Source organism: Pseudophryne corroboree, chromosome 7, assembly GCF_028390025.1.
Source record: "Pseudophryne corroboree isolate aPseCor3 chromosome 7, aPseCor3.hap2, whole genome shotgun sequence".
In the NCBI taxonomy this organism is placed as follows: Eukaryota; Metazoa; Chordata; class Amphibia; order Anura; family Myobatrachidae; genus Pseudophryne; species Pseudophryne corroboree.
In genome coordinates, this window is record NC_086450.1 from 281,143,232 (window position 1) to 281,170,564 (window position 27,333).

The window sequence follows — 27,333 nt, forward strand, 5'->3', positions numbered from 1 at the left end:
GGGGATAATGGGGTGATGGGGTGATGTTTACAGTGGTGTATGGACGGGGTCCATGTTGGCGGTGCACTTTAAAATTGAATGTGTGTGTGCTGGCTCCTCCACTCTATACCCCTCCCATCAGACCCAGTTCAGAAAACTGTGCCCAGTGAGAGACGGAACATAACGGAATATAAAGACAAGAGTTTCCGTAAGAACAGGCACCACGATGGGCTGGTTAATATGAAACGCACAAAAAATCTACGTTATGGTAAGAACTTACCATTGATAACGGTATTTCTCCTAAGTCCACAGGATAACAATGGGATATGATGAAGTGACAGCGGCTTTGCACCAATCGATCATAGCTTTCTGGCCTCCCAGCTTGCAACGGGCCCATCCATATATCTCCGCCTCCTGCCTCAGGCAATACAGATTTATTCCAAAGCTCAAGGCAGGGGCATCATACACAGCCCTAATCAGGCGATAAGAGCACACATGCACACCCTTCCGTACAAGAAGAAAGAGGTTAGTGAGTAAAAGGATCCTCAAATCAGGTGCGTCAGGGTGGGATCCCTGTGGATCCTGTGGACTTAGGAGAAATACCATTATCAATGGTAAGTTCTTACCATAACGTATATTTCTCCGGCAGGGTCCACAGGTTATCCACAGCATAACAATGGGATTTCCCAAAGCAATTTAGTAATGGGGATGCTCCTGACTAGACAGGAGAATCTTTCACCTGAATTCAGCATCATGAGAGGCAAAGGTATCCATGGCACAATGTCTAATGAATGTGTTAATGGAAGACCATGTAGCTTCCTTACATATCTGCTCTGCTGAAGCACCACGTTGTGCTGCCCATGATGGACCTACCTTACGAGTAGAGTGAGCAGAGACATTAGCCGGAACAGAGAGATCAGCTTGAGAATATGCTTCTGAAATCGTCATCCGAAGCCATCTTGCCAGTGTCTGCTTATCAGCAGGCCATCCTCTCTTGTTAAATCCGTAAAGAATGAAGAGGGAATCTGTCTTTCTGATGGCACTGGTACGGTCCACGTAGATCCTTAATGCACGGACCATGTCCAGCGATGCATCTCCCGTAGAAAGGCCCGGTACCAGGAAAGCCGGGACCACAAATTCTTCATGAAGGTGGAACCTAGACACCACCTTCGGAAGATACCCAGATCCAGTTCCCAGAACTGCTTTACCTGGATAAAAAAATCAAAAATGGAAACAACACGATAAAGCCCCCAAATCCGACACTCCTCTAGCTGACGCCATAGCCAGGAGAAAGAGAACTTTAGCTGTCAACCATTTAAGATCCACTTTATTAAGTGGTTCAAAGAGGGCAACTTGAAGGGCTTTCAGGACTAGACTTAAGACCCAGGGCACTATAGGAGGAACAAAAGGAGGTTGAATGCGCAGCATTCCCTGGAAGAGAGTCAACACATCCTGTAAGTTGGCAATTTTCTTTTGGAACCATACAGTCAATGCCGACACTTGCACTCTCAAGGAAGCCACCTTCAATTCTTTATCCATTCCTGCCTGAAGGAATGCTAAGACCCTGGAAACTCTGAAAGACTTAGGGTCCATTTTCCTTTCACTGCACCAATGAATATAGGTTTGCCAAATTCAGTGATAAATGCGAGCTGAGGAAGGTTTCCTTGCTCTAAGCATAGTTTGAATTACCTGTTGTGAGAATCTTCTTGACTTCAGGATAGAGGTTTCAAGAGCCACGCCGTCAAAGACAGTCGATCCAGATGTCTGTGATAACAAGGACCCTGCATCAGTAGATCTGGACGCTAAGGGAGCAGAAGTGGAGCATCCATCGACATTCTCTGCAAATCTGTGTACCACTGCCTTCTGGGCCAGGTCGGAGCTATTAGTATCACGGCACCTTTCCCTTACTTTATCTTTCTCAACACCCTTGGTAATAGGGTGATTGGAGAAAACACATAAGCTAGATGAAAGTCCCATCTCACCGACAGGGCATCCACAAAGATCGCTTTGGGATCCTTTGTTCTTGACCCATATGCGAGCACTTTGTTGTTCAGAAGGAATGCCATGATGAGTCTACTAGAGTCTGGAAGACCTCTTGGTGTAGAGCCCATTCGCTTTCCCGAATGGCGTGTCGACTGAGAAAGTCCGCTTCCCAGTTTAGGACTCCAGGAAGGATTACTGCGGACAAGGCTGAAAGATTAAGTTCTGCCCACTTTAGTATGTGATTTACCTCCTTCAATGCTTTTCGGCTGCGAGTTCCTCCCTGATGGTTGAGGTATGCTACTGCCGTCGCATTGTCCGAGCGGATCTGGACTGGTTTACCCCGAAGAATGTCCTAAATCAGTGTTATGTATATGGCCCGAAGTTCAAATATATTTATTGGTAGGCAACCTTCTTCCTTGGTCCATTGCCCTTGGAAACACAACCTTCCTCACACTGCTCCCCAGCCCTGGAGACTGGCATCCGTTGTCAGAATTTCCCAATATGATATCCACAAGGGTCTCCCCTTGTCCAGATGGGATGTCTGTAGCCACCAGGCTAATGACCGTCTTACTTCTATTGTAAGTACCATAGTCTGTATATTTATCGTCTGATGCAGCCCATTCCATTTGGCAAGAATCAGATGCTGCAGAGGCCTCAAGTGGAATTGTGCATACTCCACCATGTCGAATGTTGACACCATCAAACCCATCACACGCATTGCTGCATGAATGGATACCTTTTGACTGTGTATCAAGTCCTGAATCGTTGACTGAACCTTGGATTTCCTGTTCAGAGGTAACATTACTCTCTGAAAACTTGAATTCAGTACAGCCCCCAAGTCAGTCATCTGCTGTGACGGAACCAGAGACGATTTTGCCCAATTTATGAGCCACCCGTGTTTCTGCAGACACATTATTGTCTATTGCAGATGACATAGGAGCAATTCCTGCGACTGTGCCAGGATTAAAAGATCATTGAGGTATGGAAAAATTATTATCCCCTGCTGTCGGAGATAAGCTGCCATTACCACCATAATCTTGGTAAATACTCTGGGGGCTGGAGCTAACCCAAAAGATACGGCCTGGAACTGATAATGCTGTTGGAGGAAAGCGAACTTGAGATAGCACTGATGGGACAGTGCTATCGGAACATGTAGGTAAGCATCCTGTATATCCAGAGATACCATATAATCCCCTAGCTCCGTGGCCAATATGATGGAACATAAGGTCTCTATGTGAAACCGAGGTACCCAAATGTATTTGTTCAGCAGTTTCAGATTGAGAATGGGCCGAAATGACCCATTTGGCTTCTGAACTAAAAACAGGTTGGAGTAAAAACCCTGTCCTCGTTGTGCAGGAGTGACTACTCCTGACTGAAGCAATTTCTGAACTTGCAAAGCCCTGGCCTTCATCTCTACCCGAGACGGGCTGGTACTAAAAAAAACCTTTGAGGAGGGTACTTCAAGGCAAAAGCATAACCTAGAGATACCGTTTCCTGCACCCAGGCCTCTGTTGTAGACTGCTGCCATATCTGTGCAAACTGAAAAAGTCGGCCCCACACCCTGGGGTCCCCCAGGTGGAGGCCTACACCATCAGGCTGATGGCTTATCTATTTTACCAACCGGTCCTCTGGTAGCCCAATGCTTTTTAGTCTTACCAGACTTCTTGTATTGGGACTGCCTTCTATCACTTTTGCCTTTAGCTTTTCCTTGAGACCGAAAGGGCCGAAAGCCAGAACTTTAGGTTTGAAATTGTATGTGGAAGGAAACTTGACCTTCTTGGGAGTCTGCTTCTGACTACAAAATATCTGTCAATTCTTTACCAAAAAGAATATCTCCAGAAAAGGGCAAAGATTCCAAAACCTTCTTAGATTCTGAATCAGCTTTCCACGTACAGTACGTAGCCAAACTGCTCTGCGAGCAGCTATTGTTGAAGCTGATGCCCTGGAGGCAATAGTACCCATATCTAATGCTGCTTCTTTCAAGAACATTGCAGCCTGTTTTATATGTGCTATATAGGATTTTTGCTCTCTAGATGCTATTGAAAAATCCCCCTCCAATGCATCAGCCCAGGCAGCCACTGCTTTTGCCCACCAAGCTGAAGCCATGGCTGGCCTTGTAACTGCCCCAGGCAGGAAAAAAATGGTTTTAAGAAAACCATCCACTCTCCTATCCATGACATAATTTAATGATGTTGAAGGCAAATGTAATGTAGATTTTTGCACTAATCGAATTACATGCGTATCTACTTTAGGAGCCACCTCCCTTTTTAAACAATCCCCAGCTGGAAGAGGATAATTGGAATTCCATTTCTTAGGAATTCTAAACTTATTAGGCGTAGCCCAAGCCTCTTCCATGATTTCCGTCAGCTGATCTGACCCTGGAAACTCAGTCTTAACTGTTTTGGGACGTTTAAACACAGGTGCCTTGGTTTTTAACACGGGCTCTGCTGAATCCTCTAAGAAGAGAATGGCTTTCATTGCTTTAATTAACTCAGCTATATCCACTGAGCTGAGACCTTCCTTCTCTTCGTATGCCGAAGTAGAATTAATTGAGCTGTCATCCTCCGATGAATCCTCATCTGAACCATGTGTAGCATGTGAGGATGAAGATTTACTTACCACCGGCTTATCAGCCTGTTTCTTCTGAGAGGCTGCTGCTAGAAGTGATGCACCACAAGTGGGAAGCTGCATGTAAGGTTAATCGTGTAACTTATCCCTGGTACAGGAGATGGAGGAATTATCCGTTCAGCTATACTGGATAAAGTCTGTGCAAACATAGCCAAAGGTGGATCAACCTGCACCTGAAACTGCCTTGTATTTTTCAAGAACCCCTGGTGAAAGCTAAAACAACTTGCACACAAACCATCCTGAACCAGATCCTGAGAGGATAACACAGCTTTGCAAGACAAACATGATATAAGTGTTGGTATTGCTGTGAGTGTATCTTCTTCACCTTTGCCACTCTTAGACATGATAAATAATCAACACTTTCACAGTGTACTACTAAATTTGCAACTGTAAGTGACATACAATCCGACCCTACCCATGCACCAGCATTGAGGATCGGAATAAAACAAAACTGACAGAATATAGTAAAGTCAGCAATCACACTAGCAGTCAGTCACATGTTCTACATTAGTATAATAATCCATATGAGCTCTTCATCAACATTTCAAGCATGTAGGAGAACATATTACTGAATCATGTTTAAACAGATCTACCGTATTAAGACGCATTGCGAAAGAAACAACAGTATATTTATACAGACTCATATGCAATAGGCACTTATCTAACCAGTCATACTCAAAAGGTAGATAGAGACTTAGTGCTGTATTACCTGTACTCAGTAGAGTGGGATACAGGGAGACTCACCTCGCTTCCAGGACCGATCAGCACGTTAGCGAACGCTGAGTGGATCCAGATGCTACTAGTGTATACTGTCGCTCCATGAACCTATAGTGAATACAGATGCTCAGTGAAGACAGACGCACCAGTCACACAGCCATCTATGCTGCGACTGGGTCTCCACATGTACAGCATATGAGACGGAATCAGGAAAACAGTTCATAGCGGGAGACTCGGAGGAAACTGGTCATGAACAAGGGGGAGAGGCAACCAGGAGAGCATCTGACTCCCCACTGCTGACATCAACCCTAGGGATCATGGCCTTGTACTATTCCTGGAGCCTATGATCCCTAAGGCCTAGCGCTGGTGTACCCGAGGTGGCAGCCGCATCAGCGACTATTTGGTAGTCTCCTCCCAAAACAGTGCGGCTGTGTCAGTGTTCCTCTTCTAAGCGGAACCGATGCCTTACCTTCTCCCCGTGCTCCGGCCACAGCCTGGTAACATCTGCTGGACCTGCTAGTATATCAGACACAGACGCCTGCAGAAACAGCACTGTACTCGTGGGTAAGCGCTGTCGCGACCCGGCGGAGAGTTGTTGGAGAGACTCTTTCTAAGGTACGTATAAGATGCTGTTTAGAAAGAATGCTCAGAAAAATAGTAAGACTATAAAAATAAAATAAGAAAGCTTAGGGCTGCTAAAACCCAGCAGCCCTCTGACCATGGTCCGGCTCTTGCCGCACCAAACAAAAAAACGGATTTGCCTGAGCCAGGAGGCGGGGATATATGGACGAGCCCGTTGCATGCTGGGAACCCAGAAAGCTTTGACCGACTGGTGCAAATCCGCTGTCGCTTCATCATATCACATTGTTATCCTGTGGATAACCTGTGGACCCTGCCGGAGAAACTTCCTTTCTCACCCAAGAGTGTCAGTACACTCGGTGATGCTAGTACATGGTGTCGGCTTGTAAACATGGTAGAGTATGCTCAATTCCATTCCAATGCCACAGCCAGGAGAGTAACTGTCTTCCAGGTGAGATATTTCAAATCCGTAGTCTACAACGGTTCAAACATCAAGGACTGGAGAAACCATATGGAGGCTGTAGACGGAGAACACCCTTCAGAAATGTCTGGACGTCCGGGAGCATTGCCAACCGTCGCTGGAAAAACACTGACAAGGCCGAGACCTGCACCTTCAGTGAACCCAGTTGCACTCCAGCATGCAATTCTGCCTGCAGGAAACCTAAAAGATTCCCCAAGCTGAAACCCATTGATGGATACCGTCTCTGTTCAGACCAGATGACATATGCCTTCCAAATACTATGGTAGTGCATGGAAGGGACATCCTTTTTTGCCTGAAGCATAGTGGGAATCACTGCAGTAGGTATGTCCTTATGTGCTAGTACTGCCTTCTCAACAGCCACGCCATCAAACATAGCTGCTGTAAGTCCGGATAAACAAAAGGACCCTGCTGAAGAAGGTCTTATAGAAATGGCAGGGGTCAGGGGTCGTCGATTAGAAGGGAGAGGAGGTCGGCGTACCACTTCGTGCAAGGCCAATCCAGAGCAATGAGGATTGCCAGAATTTCCTCCCACTTTATTCACTTCAATATTCAAGGAAGTAGTGAAAACGGAGGAAACAGGTAGACCTACTAAAAGACCCAAGGAGACTTTAGAGTATCCACCGCTACCACCTCCGGATCCCTTTCACTCGCGCAATACCACTGTAGCTTCTTGTTGTAGCGAGATGCCATCAAATCTATCTGTGGCCTTCCCCACCGAGAAACTACCTGTTGGAACACCTGAGGGTGGAGGCACTCCCCTGGGTGTAGATCTCGACTAGTCAAGAATGCTGCCTCCCAATTGTCAGCCCCCAGTATGAAGATAGCCAAAATTGCTATGGTGTACTTCTCTGCCCAGTGCAGGATTTTGGTTACCTCCTGCATTGCTGCTCTGCTTTTTGTTCCACCCTGACTGTTGACGTACGCCACAGCCGTGGCGTTAGCGGACTGTACTTGAATAGCTGGACTTCGTAACAAAGGGAACGCCTGACAGTGGGAGTTGAAGATCGCACTCAACGCCAAGATATCAGTCGGGGAGTCTGCTTCCACTCTGGACCAATGACCCTGGAACTGATAACCCTGAGTTAAGGTCACTGCCGCCCAACCCCTGATGGTGGTCAGAAGCACCCAGTTCGAGTGTCCTTCTAACAGGTGTGGAACCTGTAAGTACCACAGTAGAGATGTGATAGAGGTGATTAGTCGATGCATCTGCAGGTGTGAGCTGTGTATGCAGCCGCACCGCCGTCATATTCTTTATCAGAGTGGCTGCATTTGACATCATGCAGCCACCCCAAAAATAATCCGGGTGCACTGTCCGGACCACTCCCCCGCAACGACCCCCCCCACCCCCCCATGGCCTCTGCTGTAAATCAAAATGAGATTGCACCCTCCCGGGATGCGATCGCATTTTGACCCCTGCGCATTTCGATAATAATCCCGATCTGAGTCTTCGCAGCATTGCGTTCAATTCTGAATGAGGGCCATTATGCATTATTATTGAGAATGGTTAAAGAACCATAATTCTCCAAAACTGAATCCATAATTATAAAGTATGTAATTCCACTGCAGCTCTGTTATGCAGGTTTAGATCATGAGAATAAAATACAGGTTGAGTATCCCTTATCAAAAATTCTTAATCCCACACATAATTCACACTTTAAGTAGCCTATGCTGATCTGGATGGCGTGTATGCAAGGCACACCTGCAGATAATCACAGACGTCAGTTATAGCCTCAGGTAGGAATTTCTGCGAGAGCCTAAAACTCTAGTAGACAAAGGAACTAGTACAAAATACTCTGGTAAATTATTCATAATTAGCAACTACTGTATAATGGATTTGCAGTAAATCATCTTTATTACTGGACACTGCCAAACAAACATATTTCCAAACTCTCATCTCTGTTCAAGCCTCTAACCCAGGGGTGGGCAATTATTTCAGCTGAGGGGCCACTTGACATTTCCTGTCAGTATCCGAGGGCCACATACAAAATAGCAGCTCGCCCCACTTGCCAAAAATATAGGGACGTGGCTTCATGTGGAAGGGGTGTGGGCAAAAAATACAGATTCATATTAGGCTGCACTATAGTCTCCATTATTCAAATTGCGCCACACAGCGCCACTTACACACATTACACCAGGTAGAGCCCCTTTTACACACATTACGGCAGGTAGAGAGCCTTTTTACACACATTACACCAGGTAGAGCCCCTTTTACACACATTACGGCAGGTAGAGAGCCTTTTTACACACATTACACCAGGTAGAGCCCCTTTTACACACATTATGGCAGGTAGAGAGCCTTTTTACACATTAACATTTTATTTAGGATAATTATTGTGCAGCAAGAAAATTATCCAGTGTGTTATGGCCCCTGGGGAAAGGTGTGACACGGTGACAGAACACGGTGGGGGTGACACGGTGACAGAACACGGTGGGGGTGACAGAACACGGGGGGTGTGACACAGTGACAGAACACGGTGGGGGTGACACGGTGACAGAACATGGGTGGTGTGACACGGTGACAGAACACGGGGAGGGGGGGTGACAGTGACAGAACACGGGTGTGTGACACGGTGACAGAGCACGGTGGGGGTGACACGGTGACAGAACACGGGGAGGGGGGGGGTGACAGTGACAGAACACGGGTGTGTGACACAGTGACAGAAAACAGTGGGGGTGACACAGTGACAGAACACGGGGAGGGGGGGTGACAGTGACAGAACACGGATGTGTGACACGGTGACAGAACACGGGGGGTGTGACACAGTGAAAGAACATGGGGAGGGGGGGGTGACAGTGACAGAACATGGTGGGGGTGACACGGTGACAGAACATGGGGAGGGGGGTGACAGTGACAGAACATGGGGGGTGTGACACAGTGACAGAACACGGTGGGGGTGACAGTGACAGAACACGGATGTGTGACACGGTGACAGAACACGGGGGGGTGACACAGTGACAGAACATGGGGAGGTGACACAGTGACAGAACACGGGGGGGGGTGACATAGTGACAGAACACGGGGGTGTGACACAGTGACAGAACACGGGGGGTGTGACATAGTGACAGAACACGGGGGTGTGACACAGTGACAGAACACGGGGGGTGTGACACAGTGACAGAACACAGGGGTGTGACACAGTGACAGAACACGGGGGTGTGACACAGTGACAGAACACGGGGGGGGGGGGGTGACATAGTGACAGAACATGGGGGTGACATGGTGACAGAACACGGGAGGGGTTGGTACAGCGAGAGCTAAAGATCTCTCCCCCAAACCTAAAAACAGTCTGATGCCACTGCCCGCACACACAAATATATGCACACTATCACACACACACACACACACACACACACACACACACACACCCTTTCTTTCACTTTTCCCATTAACTTACTGACCTGGCTGGCAGTGGCAGGAAGGATGGATCTGTAGCGGTCTGGCTCTTGTCTTGTCCCGTGTAGCCCCGCCCCCTGAGGTCCCGTGTAGCCCCGCCCCTCGCCGGTACGTAGCCCCGCCCCCTTCTCGGCTGAACACAGCCGTTGTCACTGGGGACTCTGGAGGAGGAGGCTGCTACAACGCAGCAGCAGCAGCAGGGGAGAGAGGCGCCGCTGGCAACTTGAGGTACTGCAGCTCAGAGCAATGACAAGCAGCTCAGCCGGTCGGGCCGCTTGTCATTGCTCGCTGGTGGGAGGCAGTGGGCCGGGCAGGATCGGTTTGCGGGCCGCATCCGGCCCGCGGGCCGTATTTTGCCCACACCTACTCTAACCCCAAATGACTTTTTAATACATTTAAATCACTTCTCAACCCTCCTTCACTAAACCCGGCAGCCACTATCAAGGCGCAAGATCTTGCTTCCTACTTCAAAGGACAAGATTGATAAGATCCAAGATGAAATGGTATACTCTTCCTCAACCAGTGACCTACTCAATATTGATTATTGCAATAGCCTTCTTACTGGTCTTACTAAGAAGAGACTCACCATTACAATCCATTCTGCAGCTGCGAGGCTAATATTCTTCGCTAGACGTTCATCGTCTGCAGACCCACTATGTCAGTCCCTCCATTGGCTATCTGTATTCTACCGTATTCAATATAAAATACTGTTACTTACAGACAAGGCTATTAACCATACTACACCAACATACATCTTTTCGCTTATCTCAAAATATCTCCCAACCCGTACCCTTCGCTCTTCACAAGATCTACGTCTCTCATCCACACTCATTACTTGCTCCTATGCACGATCACAGGACTTTCTTCGGGCTGCACCCACTCTGTGGAATGCCCTACCACGTAAAAAAAAGACTCTCCTCTAGTCTTCAAACCTTCAAGCGTTCCCTGAAAACTCACCTATTCAGACAAGCATATCAAATTCCAGAACCGCTCACATTACCTTCATAGCTTTGCTATCCAATTATATTCCCACAGTACAGTCCATACATATCCCCCACATATTTTCTTTCTTCACTCTACCTTCTTCCTGACCCTGGTTCATCACGGCTGTGATGTGATATCATGCAGCTCACTAAGAACCTTTGCAATCTGGTGGACAACTATGCAATAGATAGCTATCCTTGTGTATCCATGCCTATTTCCCTATAGATTGTAAACTTGCGAGCAGGGCCCTCCTACCTCTATGACTGTTTTTACCCAGTTTTATCTTCTAATTCTGTCCAGTTGTAAAGCGCAACGGAATTTGCTGCGCTATATAAGAAACTGTTAATAAATAAATAATAAATAAATTACTTGCTTTAGTGCACTATAATGGTTTTGTCTTTAAGATGGTGAAAACTAAAAAATTAAAAATGTTTGTTTCACTTACTGATTTGTTATGTGAAGGAGAAATCTCACAAGCAACTAAAATAATCCTACACTGGTCCACCTGAAATGTAAATGAGAAGCCCAAAAAGTAACCCTGCTTCTCAAAGCATTTCACTGCCTCCACCTCTTCCATGCAGTGGTAGAGTATAAGTATGTTTGGGCCACTGGTCCCTGGTCTAGACTGTCCACTACATTCAAGTTTAGAGTAGACCTGGACCAGAGATAGTGATCAGAATTGCTGGATAATCCAACTAAACCATAGGGCAATACGGATGGTGTAATGGTTAGCATTACTGCCTCACAGCACCGAAGTCATGGGTTCAATTCCCACCATCGCCATAACGGTGTGGAGTTTGTATATTCCCCCCGTACTTGCGTGGGTTTCCTCCCACAATCCAAAAATATACTGGTAGGATAATTGGCTTCCAACAAAATGAACCCTAGCATAAATGTGTGTGCCTGGTAGGGAATATAGATTGTAAGCTCCACTGGGGCAGGGACTGATGTGAATGGCCAAATTCTCTGTAAAGCGCTGAATATATGTGCACTATAAAAATAACTGGTAATAAATAATAAATAAATAATATCGGAAAATGCTTTCTGGCTACTTTGAAAATTAAGTTCCCAGAGTATACACAGACTCTTCAGTGAATAGTTAGGTAGGAAAGTTAAAACAGCAAAACTATTTAGAACAAGCAATTTATTGCATTCCATTGCATTGCCACTTTAAATTTCCTACTTAAAACACACCGAGAAGCAGCAACTTCTGTAAGCCACCAATTAAAAACTTACTCCATGGTGTGTTCTGTTGAAAATATGAACTAAAAAATAGTCAAAGTTTGCATTAAAGAACTAATACACAAAATGGAACCTGCTCCTTTTAACTTCTAAGATGAAGCAAGTGATCAATAGGGAGGGTTTATCTGGGGAAACAAACACAAAGATTACCCCCTACAGTGTAACTAGTAAAAAAGCCAACATTCTATTTTTAACTAAAATGCAAAAGTCAAAACAATGATAAAGCACTAGTAATTCCTGGGCGCTACTGCTATGAGCAGACATATATTTTTAAATACATTAAGGGACAATACAAGGATTTATCAAATGATTTGTTCATCAAAAAAGCACTACATAGGACACAAGGACACCCCCTGAGGTTAGAAGAAAAAAAATTCCATACACAACGGAGAAGGTAGTAATGGACTCAATCAATAAGTTTCAATATGGATAAGATAAATTCCTAGCGGAAAAAAATATCCAAGGATACAGCATTTAATTAGAGTAAAAATAATAATAATAATAATATATATATATCTATATATATATCTATATATATATATCTATATATATTATATATATATATATATATATATATATATATATATATCTATATATATTACTACAGGTTGAACTCGATGGACATTTGTCTTTTTTCAACCTCAACAACTATGTAACCAACCTAAATTATAAAGAAAGTCTAAAGACATGAATTGGCAGGTCAAGAGGCAGGTTCAATTTCACCTAAGAAAAATCTGTGTCTCAAAGCAAACAAAGGATTCAAATCAGTGTTTTCAATCAAGCATTTTCCTGATAACCCACGAAATATAATTAGATAATCATATGATAAATCCATTAGACATGAGATTGTCTTGTGATACTTTACAACATTGACTGCAGTATACCGGCTTAAAGCATTGTCCACTTACCAGAGCAACCATTTTAAATCCAGATAGCTGTTCAGAAAGGGTTCCTGCAATTTAGAGTACTGTCCCGCCGTCCCACCCGCAGGCTGCTGCTACACACGGCATCTGTTCACAAAGCAAGGTGGGGCAGCACAGCAAGTTGGGTTCGGGTGACCAAAGGTTGGGAGACTGCCAGGCATTATACCAATGCTGGGAACCCAGCTTTTTTGATGGCCGGCGGGGAAAGGGGCGAGCGTAACAAAGCCCCTTGCGAGCTCGATGGCGTGCTGTGCTCGCCACAGGTTCTGTTCCCACTCTATGGGTGTTGTGGACACCCACGAGTGGGAATAGTCTCTGTTGGTCGGCATGCCAACCAGTGGGCTATTCAGGGTTTGGGATCCCGGCGCCGGTATTGTGAGTGGCGGTCTCACGACCACAGGTCACATCACCGGATTCCAGCACAGCATCTCCTGAGGTGGTGCTCAGTTCCCCAGAGAGATGAAAAACCATGAGACCATACCTGTTGTCGGGCACATGGGTCGTAGGCGTGCTCCGGATCCTGAATTTAAAATCCAAAATGTTGTGAGTGGGATTTATGCTTTGTCTAATGCACTATTAATGGATAATGTACAACTGTGTTTTTGTTAAGCTAGGTACACACTCAAGCGATGTAGACCAAGAGTATAGGTTGGTCCGATAGGATGACGTATCGGAACCTGGGTACACACTGAGAGATGTTAAAGAAGGACGTAACAAGCATGTTCTTTCCTTCATTATCATACTACAGGACGCTAGCGATGATATCAGGTTTAACGTGCAGCACATCAAACCTGATTACGCCGCTAGCGACCACAGGCACCCATATATTGTGTGTACACACTGCCCGATATGCGCAGTTCTGATAAATATGTCGGTCCGATCCCCCGGATTGGACGACATATCGCTCATTCTGTATCCAGCTTTAAACTGTGCATGATGTTACTTGTGCATGATGTTTTACTAAGTCCACGTGTAAAGTGGTCTGTGTGCAAATCACAACAGGACTTTGGAGAGCTGCAGCAGTGTGCTTTTACTAGCTGCAGTCGTTCTGAACAATGGCTGCAGAGGCACTTCCTGTATAACAAAGTGGATGGCAATGATGCAATGCCAACCATCCACATAGAGCAAATACTGTATCTACACGAGGCAAGCCTAGATCTGCAAGTGTAGGACATCGACTTGTCTCTCCTGTATTATACTAATTCCCTCTAACAGTTCACATGCTAGGAGGCATTGCCTAGTAACAGATACGGCAGTAGAGTGTCTGGCTGGGCCCAGGTATTTTCAGGGGGTGTGGACTAATCACAGGAGGCGTGTCCATGCACCCTTAGAAAAAAAAAAACCACAGAAAAAAAAATAAGAATTTACTTACCGATAATTCTATTTCTCATAGTCCGTAGTGGATGCTGGGGACTCCGAAAGGACCATGGGGAATAGCGGCTCCGCAGGAGACTGGGCACAAAGTAAAATCTTTAGGACTACCTGGTGTGCACTGGCTCCTCCCCCTATGACCCTCCTCCAAGCCTCAGTTAGGATACTGTGCCCGGACGAGCGTACACAATAAGGAAGGATTTTGAATCCCGGGTAAGACTCATTACCAGCCACACCAATCACACCGTACAACTTGTGATCTGAACCCAGTTAACAGCATGACAACAGAAGGAGCCTCTGAAAAGATGGCTCACAACAACAATAACCCGATTTTTGTAACAATAACTATGTACAAGTAATGCAGACAATCCGCACTTGGGATGGGCGCCCAGCATCCACTACGGACTATGAGAAATAGAATTATCGGTAAGTAAATTCTTATTTTCTCTAACGTCCTAGTGGATGCTGGGGACTCCGAAAGGACCATGGGGATTATACCAAAGCTCCCAAACGGGCGGGAGAGTGCGGATGACTCTGCAGCACCGAATGAGAGAACTCCAGGTCCTCCTCAGCCAGGGTATCAAATTTGTAGAATTTAGCAAACGTGTTTGCCCCTGACCAAGTAGCTGCTCGGCAAAGTTGTAAAGCCGAGACCCCTCGGGCAGCCGCCCAAGATGAGCCCACTTTCCGTGTGGAATGGGCTTTTACAGATTTTGGCTGTGGCAGGCCTGCCACAGAATGTGCAAGCTGAATTGTACTACAAATCCAACGAGCAATCGTCTGCTTAGAAGCAGGAGCACCCAGCTTGTTGGGTGCATACAGGATAAACAGCGAGTCAGATTTTCTGACTCCAGCCGTCCTGGAAACATATATTTTCAGGGCCCTGACTACGTCCAGCAACTTGGAATCCTAGTCCCTAGTAGCCGCAGGCACCACAATAGGTTGGTTTAAGTGAAATGCTGAAAACCACCTTAGGGAAAATTAAGGACGAGTCCTCAATTCTGCCCTGTCCGTATGAAAAATTAGGTAAGGGCTTTTATAGGATAAAGCCACCAATTCTGATACACGCCTGGCTGAAGCCAGGGCTAACAGCATTACCACTTTCCAAGTGAGATATTTCAAGTCCACAGTGGTGAGTGGTTCAAACCAATGTGATTTTAGGAATCCCAACACTACATTGAGATCCCAAGGTGCCACTGGAGGCACAAAAGGAGGCTGTATATGCAGTACTCCCTTGACAAACGTCTGAACTTCAGGTACAGAAGCTAGTTCTTTTTGGAAGAATATCGACAGGGCCGAAATTTGAACCTTAATGGACCCTAATTTGAGGCCCATAGACAGTCCTGTTTGCAGGAAATGCAGGAATCGACCCAGTTGAAATTCCTCCGTAGGGGCCTTCCTGGCCTCGCACCACGTAACATATTTACGCCAAATACGGTGATAATGTTGTACGGTTACATCCTTCCTGGCTTTGATCAGGGTAGGGATGACTTCATCCGGAATGCCTTTTTCCTTCAGGATCCGGCGTTCAACCGCCATGCCGTCAAACGCAGCCGCGGTAAGTCTTGGAACAGACAGGGTCCTTGTTGGAGCAGGTCCCTTCTTAGAGGTAGAGGCCACGGATCCTCCGTGAGCATCTCTTGAAGTTCCGGTTACCAAGTCCTTCTTGGCCAATCCGGAGCCACGAATATAGTGCTTACTCCTCTCCATCTTATCAATCTCAGTACCTTGGGTATGAGAGGCAGAGGAGGGAACACATACACTGACTGGTACACCCACAGTGTTACCAGAGCGTCTACAGCTATTGCCTGAGGGTCCCTTGACCTGGCGCAATACCTGTCGAGTTTTTCCCCAACGGTTTATAATCATGTGGAAGACTTCTGGGTGAAGTCCCCACTCTCCCGGGTGGAGGTCGTGCTGAGGAAGTCTGCTTCCCAGTTGTCCACTCCCGGAATGAATACTGCTGACAGTGCTATCCCATGATTTTCCGCCCAGCGAAGAATCCTTGCAGCTTCTGTCATTGCCCTTCTGCTTCTTGTGCCACCCTGTCTGTTTACGTGGGTGACTGCCGTGATGTTGTCCGACTGGATCAACACCGGCTGTCCTTGAAGCAGAGGTCTTGCTAAGCTTAGAGCATTGTAAATGTCCCTTAGCTTTAGGATATTTATGTGAAGTGATGTCTCCAGGCTTGACCATAAGTCCTGGATATTCCTTCCCTGTGTGACTGCTCCCCAGCCTCGCAGGCTGGCAACCGTGGTTACCAGGACCCAGTCCTGAATGCCGAATCTGCGGCCCTCTAGAAGATAAGCACTCTGCAACCACCACAGGAGGGACACCCTTGTCCTTGGTGACAGGGTTATCCGCTGATGCATCTGAAGATGCGACCCGGACCATTTGTCCAGCAGGTCCCACTGGAAAGTTCTTGCGTGGAATCTGCCGAATGGAATTGCTTCGTAGGAAGCCACCATTTTACCCAGAACCCTTGTGCAATGATGCACTGAGACTTGGCTCGGTTTGAGGAGGTTCCTGACTAGCTCGGATAACTCCCTGGCTTTCTCCTCCGGGAGAAACACCTTTTTCTGGACTGTGTCCAGGATCATCCCTAGGAACAGAAGACACGTCGTCGGAACCAGCTGCGATTTTGGAATATTGAGAATCCAATCGTGCTGCCGCAACACTACCTGAGATAGTGCTACTCCAACTGTTCCCTGGATCTTACCCTTATCAGGGAATCGTCCAAGTAAGGGATAACTAAAATTCCCTTCCTTCGAAGGAATATCATCATTTCGGCCATTACCTTGGTAAAGACCCGGGGTGCCGTGGACCATCCCTACGGCAGCGTCTGAACTGATAGTGACAGTTCTGTACCATAAATCTGAGGTACCCTTGGTGAGAAGGGTAAATTTTGACATGAAGGTAAGCATCCTTGATGTCCCGAGACATCATGTAGTCCCCTTCTTCCAGGTTCGCAATCACTGCTCTGAGTGACTCAATCTTGAATTTGAACCTCTGTATGTAAGTGTTCAAAGATTTTAGAATCGGTCTCACCGAGCCGTCTGGCTTCGGTACCACAATAGTGTGGAATAATACCCCGTTCCCTGTTGCAGGAGGGGTACCTTGATTATCACCTGCTGGGAATACAGCTTGTGAATGGCTTCCAAAACTGCCTCCCTGTCAGAGGGAGACGTCGGTAAAGTCGACTTTTCGAAACGGCGAGGGGGAGACGTCTCGAATTCCAATATGTACCCCTGAGATATTACCTGAAGGATCCAGGGGTCTACTTGCGAGTGAGCCCACTGCGCACTGAAATTCATTGAGAACGGGCCCCCACCGTGCCTGAGCTTGTAAAGCCCTAGCGTCATACTGAGGGCTTGGCAGAGGCGGGAAAGGGTTTCTGTTCCTGGGAACTGGCTGATCTCTGCAGCCTTTTTCCTCTCCCTCTGTCACGAGCAGAAAAGAGGAACCTTTTGTCCGCTTGCCAACAAAGGACTGCGCCTGATAATACGGCGTCTTATTTTGAGAGGCGACCTGGGGTACAAACGTGGATTTCCCAGCTGTTGCAGTGGCCACCAGGTCTAAAAGACCGACCCCAAATGTCCCCTTTCAAAGGCAATACTTCCAAATGCCGTTTGGAATCCGCATCACCTGACCATTTTACTGGTAGAATTGGACAACGCACTTATACTTGATGCCAGTCGGCAATTATTCCGCTGTGCATCATGCATATATAGAAATGCATCTTTTAAATGCTCTATAGGCAATAATATACTATCCTTATCTAGGATATCAATATTTCCAGTCAGGGAATCCGACCAAGCCAACCCAGCACTGCACCTCCAGGCTGAGGCGATAGCTGGTCGCAGTATAACACCAGTATGTGTGTAAATACCTTTTTTTTTTTTTTTGGATACCCTCCTGCTTTCTATCAGCAGGATCCTTAAGGGCGGCCATCTCATGAGAGGGTAGAGCCCTTGTTCTTACAAGCGTGTGAGCGCCTTATCCCCCCTAGGGGGTGTTTCCCAATGCATCCTAACCTCTGGCGGGAAAGGGTATGCAGCCAATACTTTTTAAGAAATTATTAATTGTTATCGGGGGGAAACCCACGCATCATCACACACCTCATTTTATTTCTCAGATTCAGGAAAACTACAGGTAGTTTTTCCCTCACCGAACATAATACCCCTTTTTTGGTGGTACTCGTATTATCAGAAATGTATAAAACATTTTCCATTGTCTCAATCATGTAACGTGTGGCCCTACTGGAAATCACGGTTGTCTCTTCACCGTCGACACAGGAGTCAGTATCCGTGTCGGCGTCTGTATCTGCCATCTGCCTGACGGCCTATGAGACGTCTGGACAGGCACAAGCTGAGTAGCCGGCTGTCTCATGTCAACCACTGTTTTTTTTTTTATATAGAGCTGACACTGTCACGTAATTTTCAACAGTACATCCACTCAGGTGTCGACCCCCTAGGGGGTGACATCACTGTTACAGACACTCTGCTCCGTCTCCACATCATTTTTCTCCTCATACATGTCGACACAAACGTACCGACACACAGCACACACACAGGGAATGCTCTGATAGAGGACAGGACCCACTTAGCCCCTTGGGGAGACAGAGGGAGAGTTTGCCAGCACACACCAGAGCGCTATATATGTATAGGGACAACCTTACAATAAGTGTCTATCCCTTATAGCTGCTTATATCTGTTATTTTGCCAAATAAGTGCCCCCCTCTCTTTTTTACCCTGTTTCTGTAGTTGCAGGATGCAGGGGAGATTCTGGGAGCCTTCCTACCAGCGGAGCTGTGTGGGAAAAATGGCGCTGTGTGCTGAGGAGATAGGCCCCGCCCCCTTCACGGCGGGCTCTTCTCCCGCTTTTTTCTGGAAAACTGGCAGGGGTTAAATACATCCATATAGCCCAGGAGCTACATGTGATGTATTTTTTGCCAAATAAGGTAAATTCATTGCTTCCCAGGACGCCCCCCCCCAGCGTCCTGCACCCTCAGTGACCGGAGTGTGAAGTGTGCCGAGAGCAATGGCGCACAGCTGCAGTGCTGTGCGCTACCTTATGAAGACAGGAAAGTCTTCTGCCGCCGATTTATGGACCTCTTCTTGCTTCAGCATCTGTAAGGGGGCCGGCGGCGCGGCTCCGGGACCCATCCATGGCTGGGCCTGTGATCGTCCCTCTGGAGCTAATGTCCAGTAGCCTAAGAAACCCAATCCACTCTGCACGCAGGTGAGTTCGTTTCTCTCCCCTTAGTCCCTCGATGCAGTGAGCCTGTTGCCAGCAGGTCTCACTGAAAATAAAAAACCTATTTAAACTTTTACTCTAAGCAGCTCAGGAGAGCCACCTAGATTGCACCCTTCTCGTTTGGGCGCAAAATCTTAACTGAGGCTTGGAGGAGGGTCATAGGGGGAGGAGCCAGTGCACACCAGCTAGTCCTAAAGCTTTTACTTTGTGCCCAGTCTCCTGTGGAGCCGCTATTCCCCATGGTCCTTTCGGAGTCCCCAGCATCCACTAGGACGTTAGAGAAATAGTACTTTAAGTGCCTCCCTGTTCACACTGCAGCCCTGCACACAGCAGCATGTTCTAGGCTGAGAAGAATAGCTGCAGCTTCTGCCAGGTAAGGGGGGAAGGTTTCAGATGATGGCCTGGGCTCCATATCAGACCTGGGCCCAGGTAATTAGTAAACCCACCACCACCTCTCTGCGCCACTGGTATCAGAGGATCATTGGGAATGTAGCCGGGAGAAAAGGACAACAATGTCATTAAGTAATGAAACTTGTTTATAGCCGGTCTACAGAGCTATGCCATAACATCATGTATTATGAATGCATTAAGCAAAGCAGAGTTTTGCATAAAGTATCCTCCAGCAGTCATGTGTTATAAGAGGTGCTTTATAGCTCATTAGGACAGTCTCCTAATTTAGGGCAACTGCATATATGGGTGCCTTTATACCCAAATAAAACACAAGTTATGCAGAAGTATTATTCCCATATATCGGAGGTGGGGGAATTATTTTGTGCTTCTGGTTTTGACCTTGTTCCATCAGTAAACTGTTCCCAGTTTCTGAAGATTGCTGTGCTGACGGGTGCCTGGATCTGACCATGAAGCTAACACAATCAGTCATGTGAGTGGTAAACAGGAAAATTCAGCTGACTAAGTATGAATTGTCTGGCTGGATAAAGGGCAGGCTGTCTGGAGATGCATCTAGTCACAGCAGAACATGAACAAGATCATTTCTATTGCCAGATCAAAGGGTGTAGAGCTGTACATAATGTGCAATGAAGAGATGGGTTTAGTTCAACGTACAATATAGAAACAGAAAAAAGAAAACTAAGATTTATGATTTATATGCTGACAATTTACCATAACATCTTAAATAATCCCTGCCCAGTGCCTCCATTATGAAGAGTGTTCCTACATTTGTTAAACCCTTTATGTGGCATGCAACACAGAGCATTGAAACATCTTAATTGCTCTGAATGTAACTGCATAGAATTACAGTATGCTGCATTTTATACTTATTATGGAGGAAATGGAAGATCAAAGAGTCCCAGTTACTGCTGACACAGCCTTTTAGTTCAAAACACTTAATGCACTCATGGATTTGTATGCAATGTTTGCAATTTCTTTTATGATTATAAATGGTGTGTCAATATACATTAAAAAAAAATAATATATATATATATATATATATATATATTTATTTTAGGACATTTACTCACATGTTCTAAATATAAAACCCAAGACATCACAAGTATCGGTAACAAGCGAGGAACAGTATAGTAATGCCGGGTACACACTAGAGTGACGGGGATCCCTGTCAGCCCTAGATCATGTGTACACACTAGGGCGATGCTAATGAAGGTTGGAACAAACATGTTCCGTCCTTCATTAACACACTACAGGACGCTAGCGACAACACTTGTTGGACGTGCAGCATATTCAACCAAGCGCCCGTCGCTAGCGAGAGCGTGCTATCCCATGTACACACTGAGCGGTAGGCAATATGTTGTTACGAAACAGCATATCAGATGACATCGCTCTAGTGCGTGACTCACCGGCGCGTCTAGCTCTATGCCGTTCCGCGTAAAAAAAGAAGAGCATCATGCAGGCAGAAGAGTAATTGGTAAGTCGTGTGTGTGTGGGGGTGGCAGTCAGGCCCGGCACGGGGCACTAAAGGGAACATGTGTACCAGGCCACTGATATGATCCCTTTAACCCAATCGATAGCCATTGCATGGAAATTGAGGGCACACAGTGAGATCCTTGTACCTGGTACTGGTTCAATAGTGAAATCTTCTAAGAGCCCCACCATCTACTCTCCGGCACGCCCTGCTCATATGCGTCAAATGTCAAACTACTAAACTAATGATGTCCTGGCATGGCCCCTGACAGTGTAGGGAAGGGGAGTCGTGAGGAGCCTGCCCAGTGTGGTGTGGGGGAGCCAAGAGGACAAGCCTATCCCACGCAGTGCAGGCAATTAAGAGTCTGTTATGGGACGGAGGAGCCTGACCACAGTACTGTACAATGAAGACTGCATCATACATGTGCCTTAAGGTTAGCTACAGCACTGCAATATAATGAGGGGGGTAGGGGGGTAGTATAGGCTTACTGCTTTCCCTTATAGTAAGTGAGCAGGATTTAGGGCTTCCGTGGATAAACTGGGTGGTTGGAGGTAGAATTTAAGCTTCATGTGAGCAATAGGGTGAGTTGGGATGAGAACTGATTTCTTTGTGAGAATTTAGGAGTGGGGTGTCTATCCGATTTACACAAAAAATAATTATAAAGAGTTCAATTACATTTGTCATAATGGTAAAATCACATAAAGAGGAAATTTTTCATATACTAAAACAGGACTAAAACAAAGAGATACTTTACTAGTTGTGACAAATGATGCCAGCGGCAGGATTCTGGAGAGACAGGGGACAAAAAGCTGTAGGGGTGACAGGGGGCAGGACTTCACATTGGGGCACAAGTCTTGTTGAACCTCCGTTGTTTGATGATGACATTGGTTCTAGTCCTACACAAACAGCCATCTTCCAGACAAAGTGATCTCCTACATGAAAAATAAATACCAGCCCAGGGAGGATCAATTTCTTCAGAAGTTCCACATTGCAGAGAAACCACCATATAGGTAAGCAGTATTTTTATTTAGTAAAGCAGAATAGATTTTTTTTTTACGGGGGGAGCACCAAAGCAACTTTTCGCCCCGAGCCCTACTTGGTCTAGAACCGGCCCTGGTGTCAACCATGTCTAATTGGTGGCAGATGGCTTTGCCATCTTTATGTGCACCTTTCAGATTTGAATGCCTAGTACTGGCTCCTAAAAGTTTACTTGGCATGAGACATATATAAAATCCAGTTTTGGATAGTTTAATAAACCAAGAACTCCGCTTATTTAATATGTCTGTACTTACAGTTACTTATAACACCACCAAGTGGGTCACCCTTGAAATCAAATTCAATATCCATGTATTTGCCCTAGAGAAAGAACAATTTAAAAAAAACAGTCAAATAATAAGAATTTACTTACCGATAATTCTATTTCTCATAGTCCGTAGTGGATGCTGGGAACTCCGTAAGGACCATGGGGAATAGCGGCTCCGCAGGAGACTGGGCACAAAAAGTAAAAGCTTTAGACTAGCTGGTGTGCACTGGCTCCTCCCCCTATGACCCTCCTCCAAGCCTCAGTTAAGATACTGTGCCCGGACGAGCGTACATAATAAGGAAGGATCTTGAATCCCGGGTAAGACTCATACCAGCCACACCAATCACACCGTACAACTCGTGATCTGAACCCAGTTAACAGTATGATAACCGTAGGAGCCTCTGAAAAGATGGCTTCCAACAATAACAACCCGATTTGTTTGTAACAATAACTATATACAAGTATTGCAGACAATCCGCACTTGGGATGGGCGCCCAGCATCCACTACGGACTATGAGAAATAGAATTATCGGTAAGTAAATTCTTATTTTCTCTGACGTCCTAGTGGATGCTGGGAACTCCGTAAGGACCATGGGGATTATACCAAAGCTCCCAAACGGGCGGGAGAGTGCGGATGACTCTGCAGCACCGAATGAGAGAACTCCAGGTCCTCCTCAGCCAGGGTATCAAATTTGTAGAATTTAGCAAACGTGTTTGCCCCTGACCAAGTAGCTGCTCGGCAAAGTTGTAAAGCCGAGACCCCTCGGGCAGCCGCCCAAGATGAGCCCACCTTCCTTGTGGAATGGGCTTTTACAGATTTTGGCTGTGGCAGGCCTGCCACAGAATGTGCAAGTTGAATTGTACTACAAATCCAACGAGCAATCGTCTGCTTAGAAGCAGGAGCACCCAGCTTGTTGGGTGCATACAGTATAAACAGCGAGTCAGATTTCCTGACTCCAGCCGTCCTGGAAACATCTATTTTCAGGGCCCTGACTACGTCCAGCAACTTGGAGTCCTCCAAGTCCCTAGTAGCCACAGGTACCACAATAGGTTGATTCATGTGAAACGCTGAAAACCACCGTAGGGAGAAATTGAGGACGAGTCCTCAATTCCGCCCTATCCGAATGAAATATCAGGTAAGGGCTTTTATAGGATAAAGCCGCCAATTCTGATACGCGCCTGGCTGAAGCCAGGGCCAACAGCATTACCACTTTCCATGTGAGATATTTCAAATCCACTGTGGCAAGTGGTTCAAACCAATGTGATTTTAGGAACCCTAAAACTACATTGAGATCCCAAGGTGCCACTGGAGGCACAAAAGGAGGCTGTATATGCAGTACCCCTTTGACAAACGTCTGAACTTCAGGCACTGAAGCCAGTTCTTTCTGGAAGAAGATCGACAGGGCCGAAATTTGAACCTTAATGGATCCTAATTTTAGGCCCATAGACAATCCTGCTTGCAGGAAATGTAGGAAACGACACAGTTGAAATTCCTCCGTAGGGGCCTTCTTGGCCTCACACCACGCAACATATTTTCGCCAAATGCGATGATAATGTTTTGCAGTTACATCCTTCCTGGCCTTGATCAGGGTAGGGATGACTTCATCTGGAATGCCTTTTTCCTTCAGGATCCGGCGTTCAACCGCCATGCCGTCAAACGCAGCCGCGGTAAGTCTTGGAACAGACAAGGTCCCTGCTGGAGCAGGTCCTTCCTTAGAGGTAGAGGCCACGGGTCCTCCGTGAGCATCTCTTGCAGCTCCGGGTACCAAGTTCTTCTTGGCCAATCCGGAGCCACGAGTATCGTTCTTACTCCTCTCCTTCTTATGATTCTCAGTACTTTTGGTATGAGAGGAAGAGGAGGGAACACATATACCGACTGTCCACCTTTGGTTTTTCCCAACGGTTTACAATCACTTGGAAGACTTCTGACTGCTGACAGTGCTATCACATGATTTTCCGCCCAGCGGAGAATCCTTGCAGCTTCTGCCATTGCCCTCCTGCTTCTTGTGCCGCCCTGTCTGTTTACGTGGGCGACAGCCGTGATGTTGTCCGACTGGATCAATACCGGTTGACCCTGAAGCAGAGGCCTTGCTTGACTTAGGGCATTGTAAATGGCCCTTAGCTCTAGGATATTTATGTGAAGATACGTTTCCATGCTTGACCACAAGCCCTGGAAATTTCTTCCCTGTGTGACTGCTCCCCAGCCTCTCAGGCTGGCATCCGTGGTTACCAGCATCCAATCCTGAATGCCGAATCTGCGGCCCTCTAGAAGATGAGCCTTCTGTAACCCCACAGGAGAGATACCCTTGTCCTTGGAGATAGGGTTATCCGCTGATGCATCTGAAGATGCGATCCGGACCATTTGTCCAGCAGATCCCACTGAAAAGTTCTTGCATGGAATCTTCCGAATGGAATCGCTTCGTAAGAAGCCACCATTTTTCCCAGGACTCTCGTGCACTGATGCACTGACACTTGTCCTGGTTTTAGGAGGTTCCTGACTAGCTCGGATAACTCCCTGGCCTTCTCCTCCGGGAGAAACACCTTTTTCTGGACTGTGTCCAGAATCATCCCTAGGAACAGTAGACGTGTTGTTGGAATCAGCTGTGATTTTGGGATATTTAGAATCCACCCGTGCTGACGTAGCACTACCTGAGATAGTGCTACTCCGACCTCTAACTGTTCCCTGGACCTTGCCCTTATCAGGAGATCGTCCAAGTAAGGGATAATTAAGACGCCTTTTCTTCGAAGAAGAATCATCATTTCGGCCATTACCTTGGTAAAGACCCTTGGTGCCGTGGACAATCCAAACGGCAGCGTCTGAAACTGATAATGACAGTTTTGTATCACAAACCTGAGGTACCCTTGGTGAGAAGGGTAGATTGGGACATGGAGATAAGCATCCTTGATGTCTAGAGATACCATATAGTCCCTTCTTCCAGGTTCGCTATCACTGCTCTGAGTGACTCCATCTTGAATTTGAACCTTTTTATGTAAGTGTTCAAAGATTTTAGATTTAAAATTGGTCTCACCGAGCCGTCCGGCTTCGGTACCACAAACAGCGTGGAATAATACCCCTTTCCCTGTTGCAGGAGGGGTACCTTGATTATCACCTGCTGGGAATACAGCTTGTGAATAGCTTCCAATACTGCCTCCCTGTCGGAGGGAGACGTTGGTAGAGCAGACTTCAGGAACCGGCGAGGGGGAGACGTCTCGAATTCCAATTTGTACCCCTGTGATACTACCTGCAGGATCCCGGGGTCCACTTGCGAGTGAGCCCACTGCGCGCTGAAATTCTTGAGACGGCCCCCCACCGTGCCCGAGTCTGCTTGCAGAGCCCCAGCGTCATGCTGAGGACTTGTCAGAAGCGGGGGAGGGCTTCTGCTCCTGGGAAGAGGCTGCATGGTGCAGTCTTTTTCCCCTTCCTCTGCCCCGGGGCAGGAACGAGCGGCCTTTTTCCCTCTTGCCCTTATAGGGACGAAAGGACTGGGTTTGAAAAGACGGTGTCTTTTTCTGCTGAGAGGTGACCTGGGGTAAAAAGGTGGATTTTCCAGCCGTTGCTGTGGCCACCAGGTCCGATAGACCGACCCCAAATAACTCCTCCCCTTTATACGGCAATACTTCCATATGTCGTTTGGAATCCGCATCACCTGACCACTGTCGCGTCCATAACGTTCTTCTGGCAGAAATGGACATCGCACTTACTCTAGATGCCAGGGTGCAAATATCCCTCTGTGCATCTCGCATATATAGTAATGCATCCTTTAAATGCTCTATAGTTAATAATATACTGTCCCTATCCAGGGTATCAATATTTTCAGTCAGGGAATCCGACCAAGCCACTCCAGCGCTGCACATCCAGGCTGAGGCGATCGCTGGTCGCAGTAGAACACCGGTATGTGTGTATATACCTTTTAAGATATTTTCCAGCCTTCTATCAGCTGGTTCCTTGAGAGCGGCCGTATCAGGAGACGGTAACGCCACTTGTTTTGATAAGCGTGTGAGCGCCTTATCTACCCTAGGGGGTGTTTCCCAACGTGCCCTAACCTCTGGCGGGAAAGGGTATAGTGCCAATAATTTATTAGAAATCAGCAGTTTTTTATCGGGGGAAACCCACGCTTTATCACACACCTCATTTAATTCATCTGACTCAGGAAAAACCACTGGTAGTTTTTTCACACCCCACATAATACCCTTTTTTGTGGTACTTGTAGTGTCAGAAATGTTCAATGCCTCCTTCATTGCCGTGATCATGTAACGTGTGGCCCTACTGGACATTACGTTTGTCTCGTCACCGTCGACACTGGATTCAGTATCCGTGTCAGGGTCTGTGTCGACCATCTGAGGTAACGGGCGTTTTAGCGCCCCTGACGGTGTCTGAGACGCCTGAACAGGCACTAATTGATTTGTCGGCTGTCTCATGTCGTCAACAGTTTTTTGCAAAGTGCTGACATTGTCACGTAATTCTTTAATTACTACCATCCAGTCAGGTGTCGACTCCCTAGGGGGTGACATCACTAACACAGGCAATTGCTCTGCTTCCACATCATTTTCCTCCTCATACATGTCGACACAATCGTACCGACACCCAGCACACACACAGGGAATGCTCTGATA

General features: G+C 46.7%; 1 protein-coding gene across 4 annotated transcripts in view; it reads right to left on the minus strand.

The window, feature by feature from the left end:
• Positions 1 to 27,333, minus strand: part of MYO1B (myosin IB) — a 518,726-nt gene that overhangs the window by 172,975 nt on the left and 318,418 nt on the right. For all 4 annotated transcript variants that reach the window (XM_063934156.1, XM_063934153.1, XM_063934155.1 and 1 more), the window contains exon 7: positions 22,709 to 22,772. In XM_063934156.1, the coding sequence (XP_063790226.1) occupies positions 22,709 to 22,772 (64 nt within the window). The remainder of the gene's footprint in view (positions 1 to 22,708; positions 22,773 to 27,333) is intronic.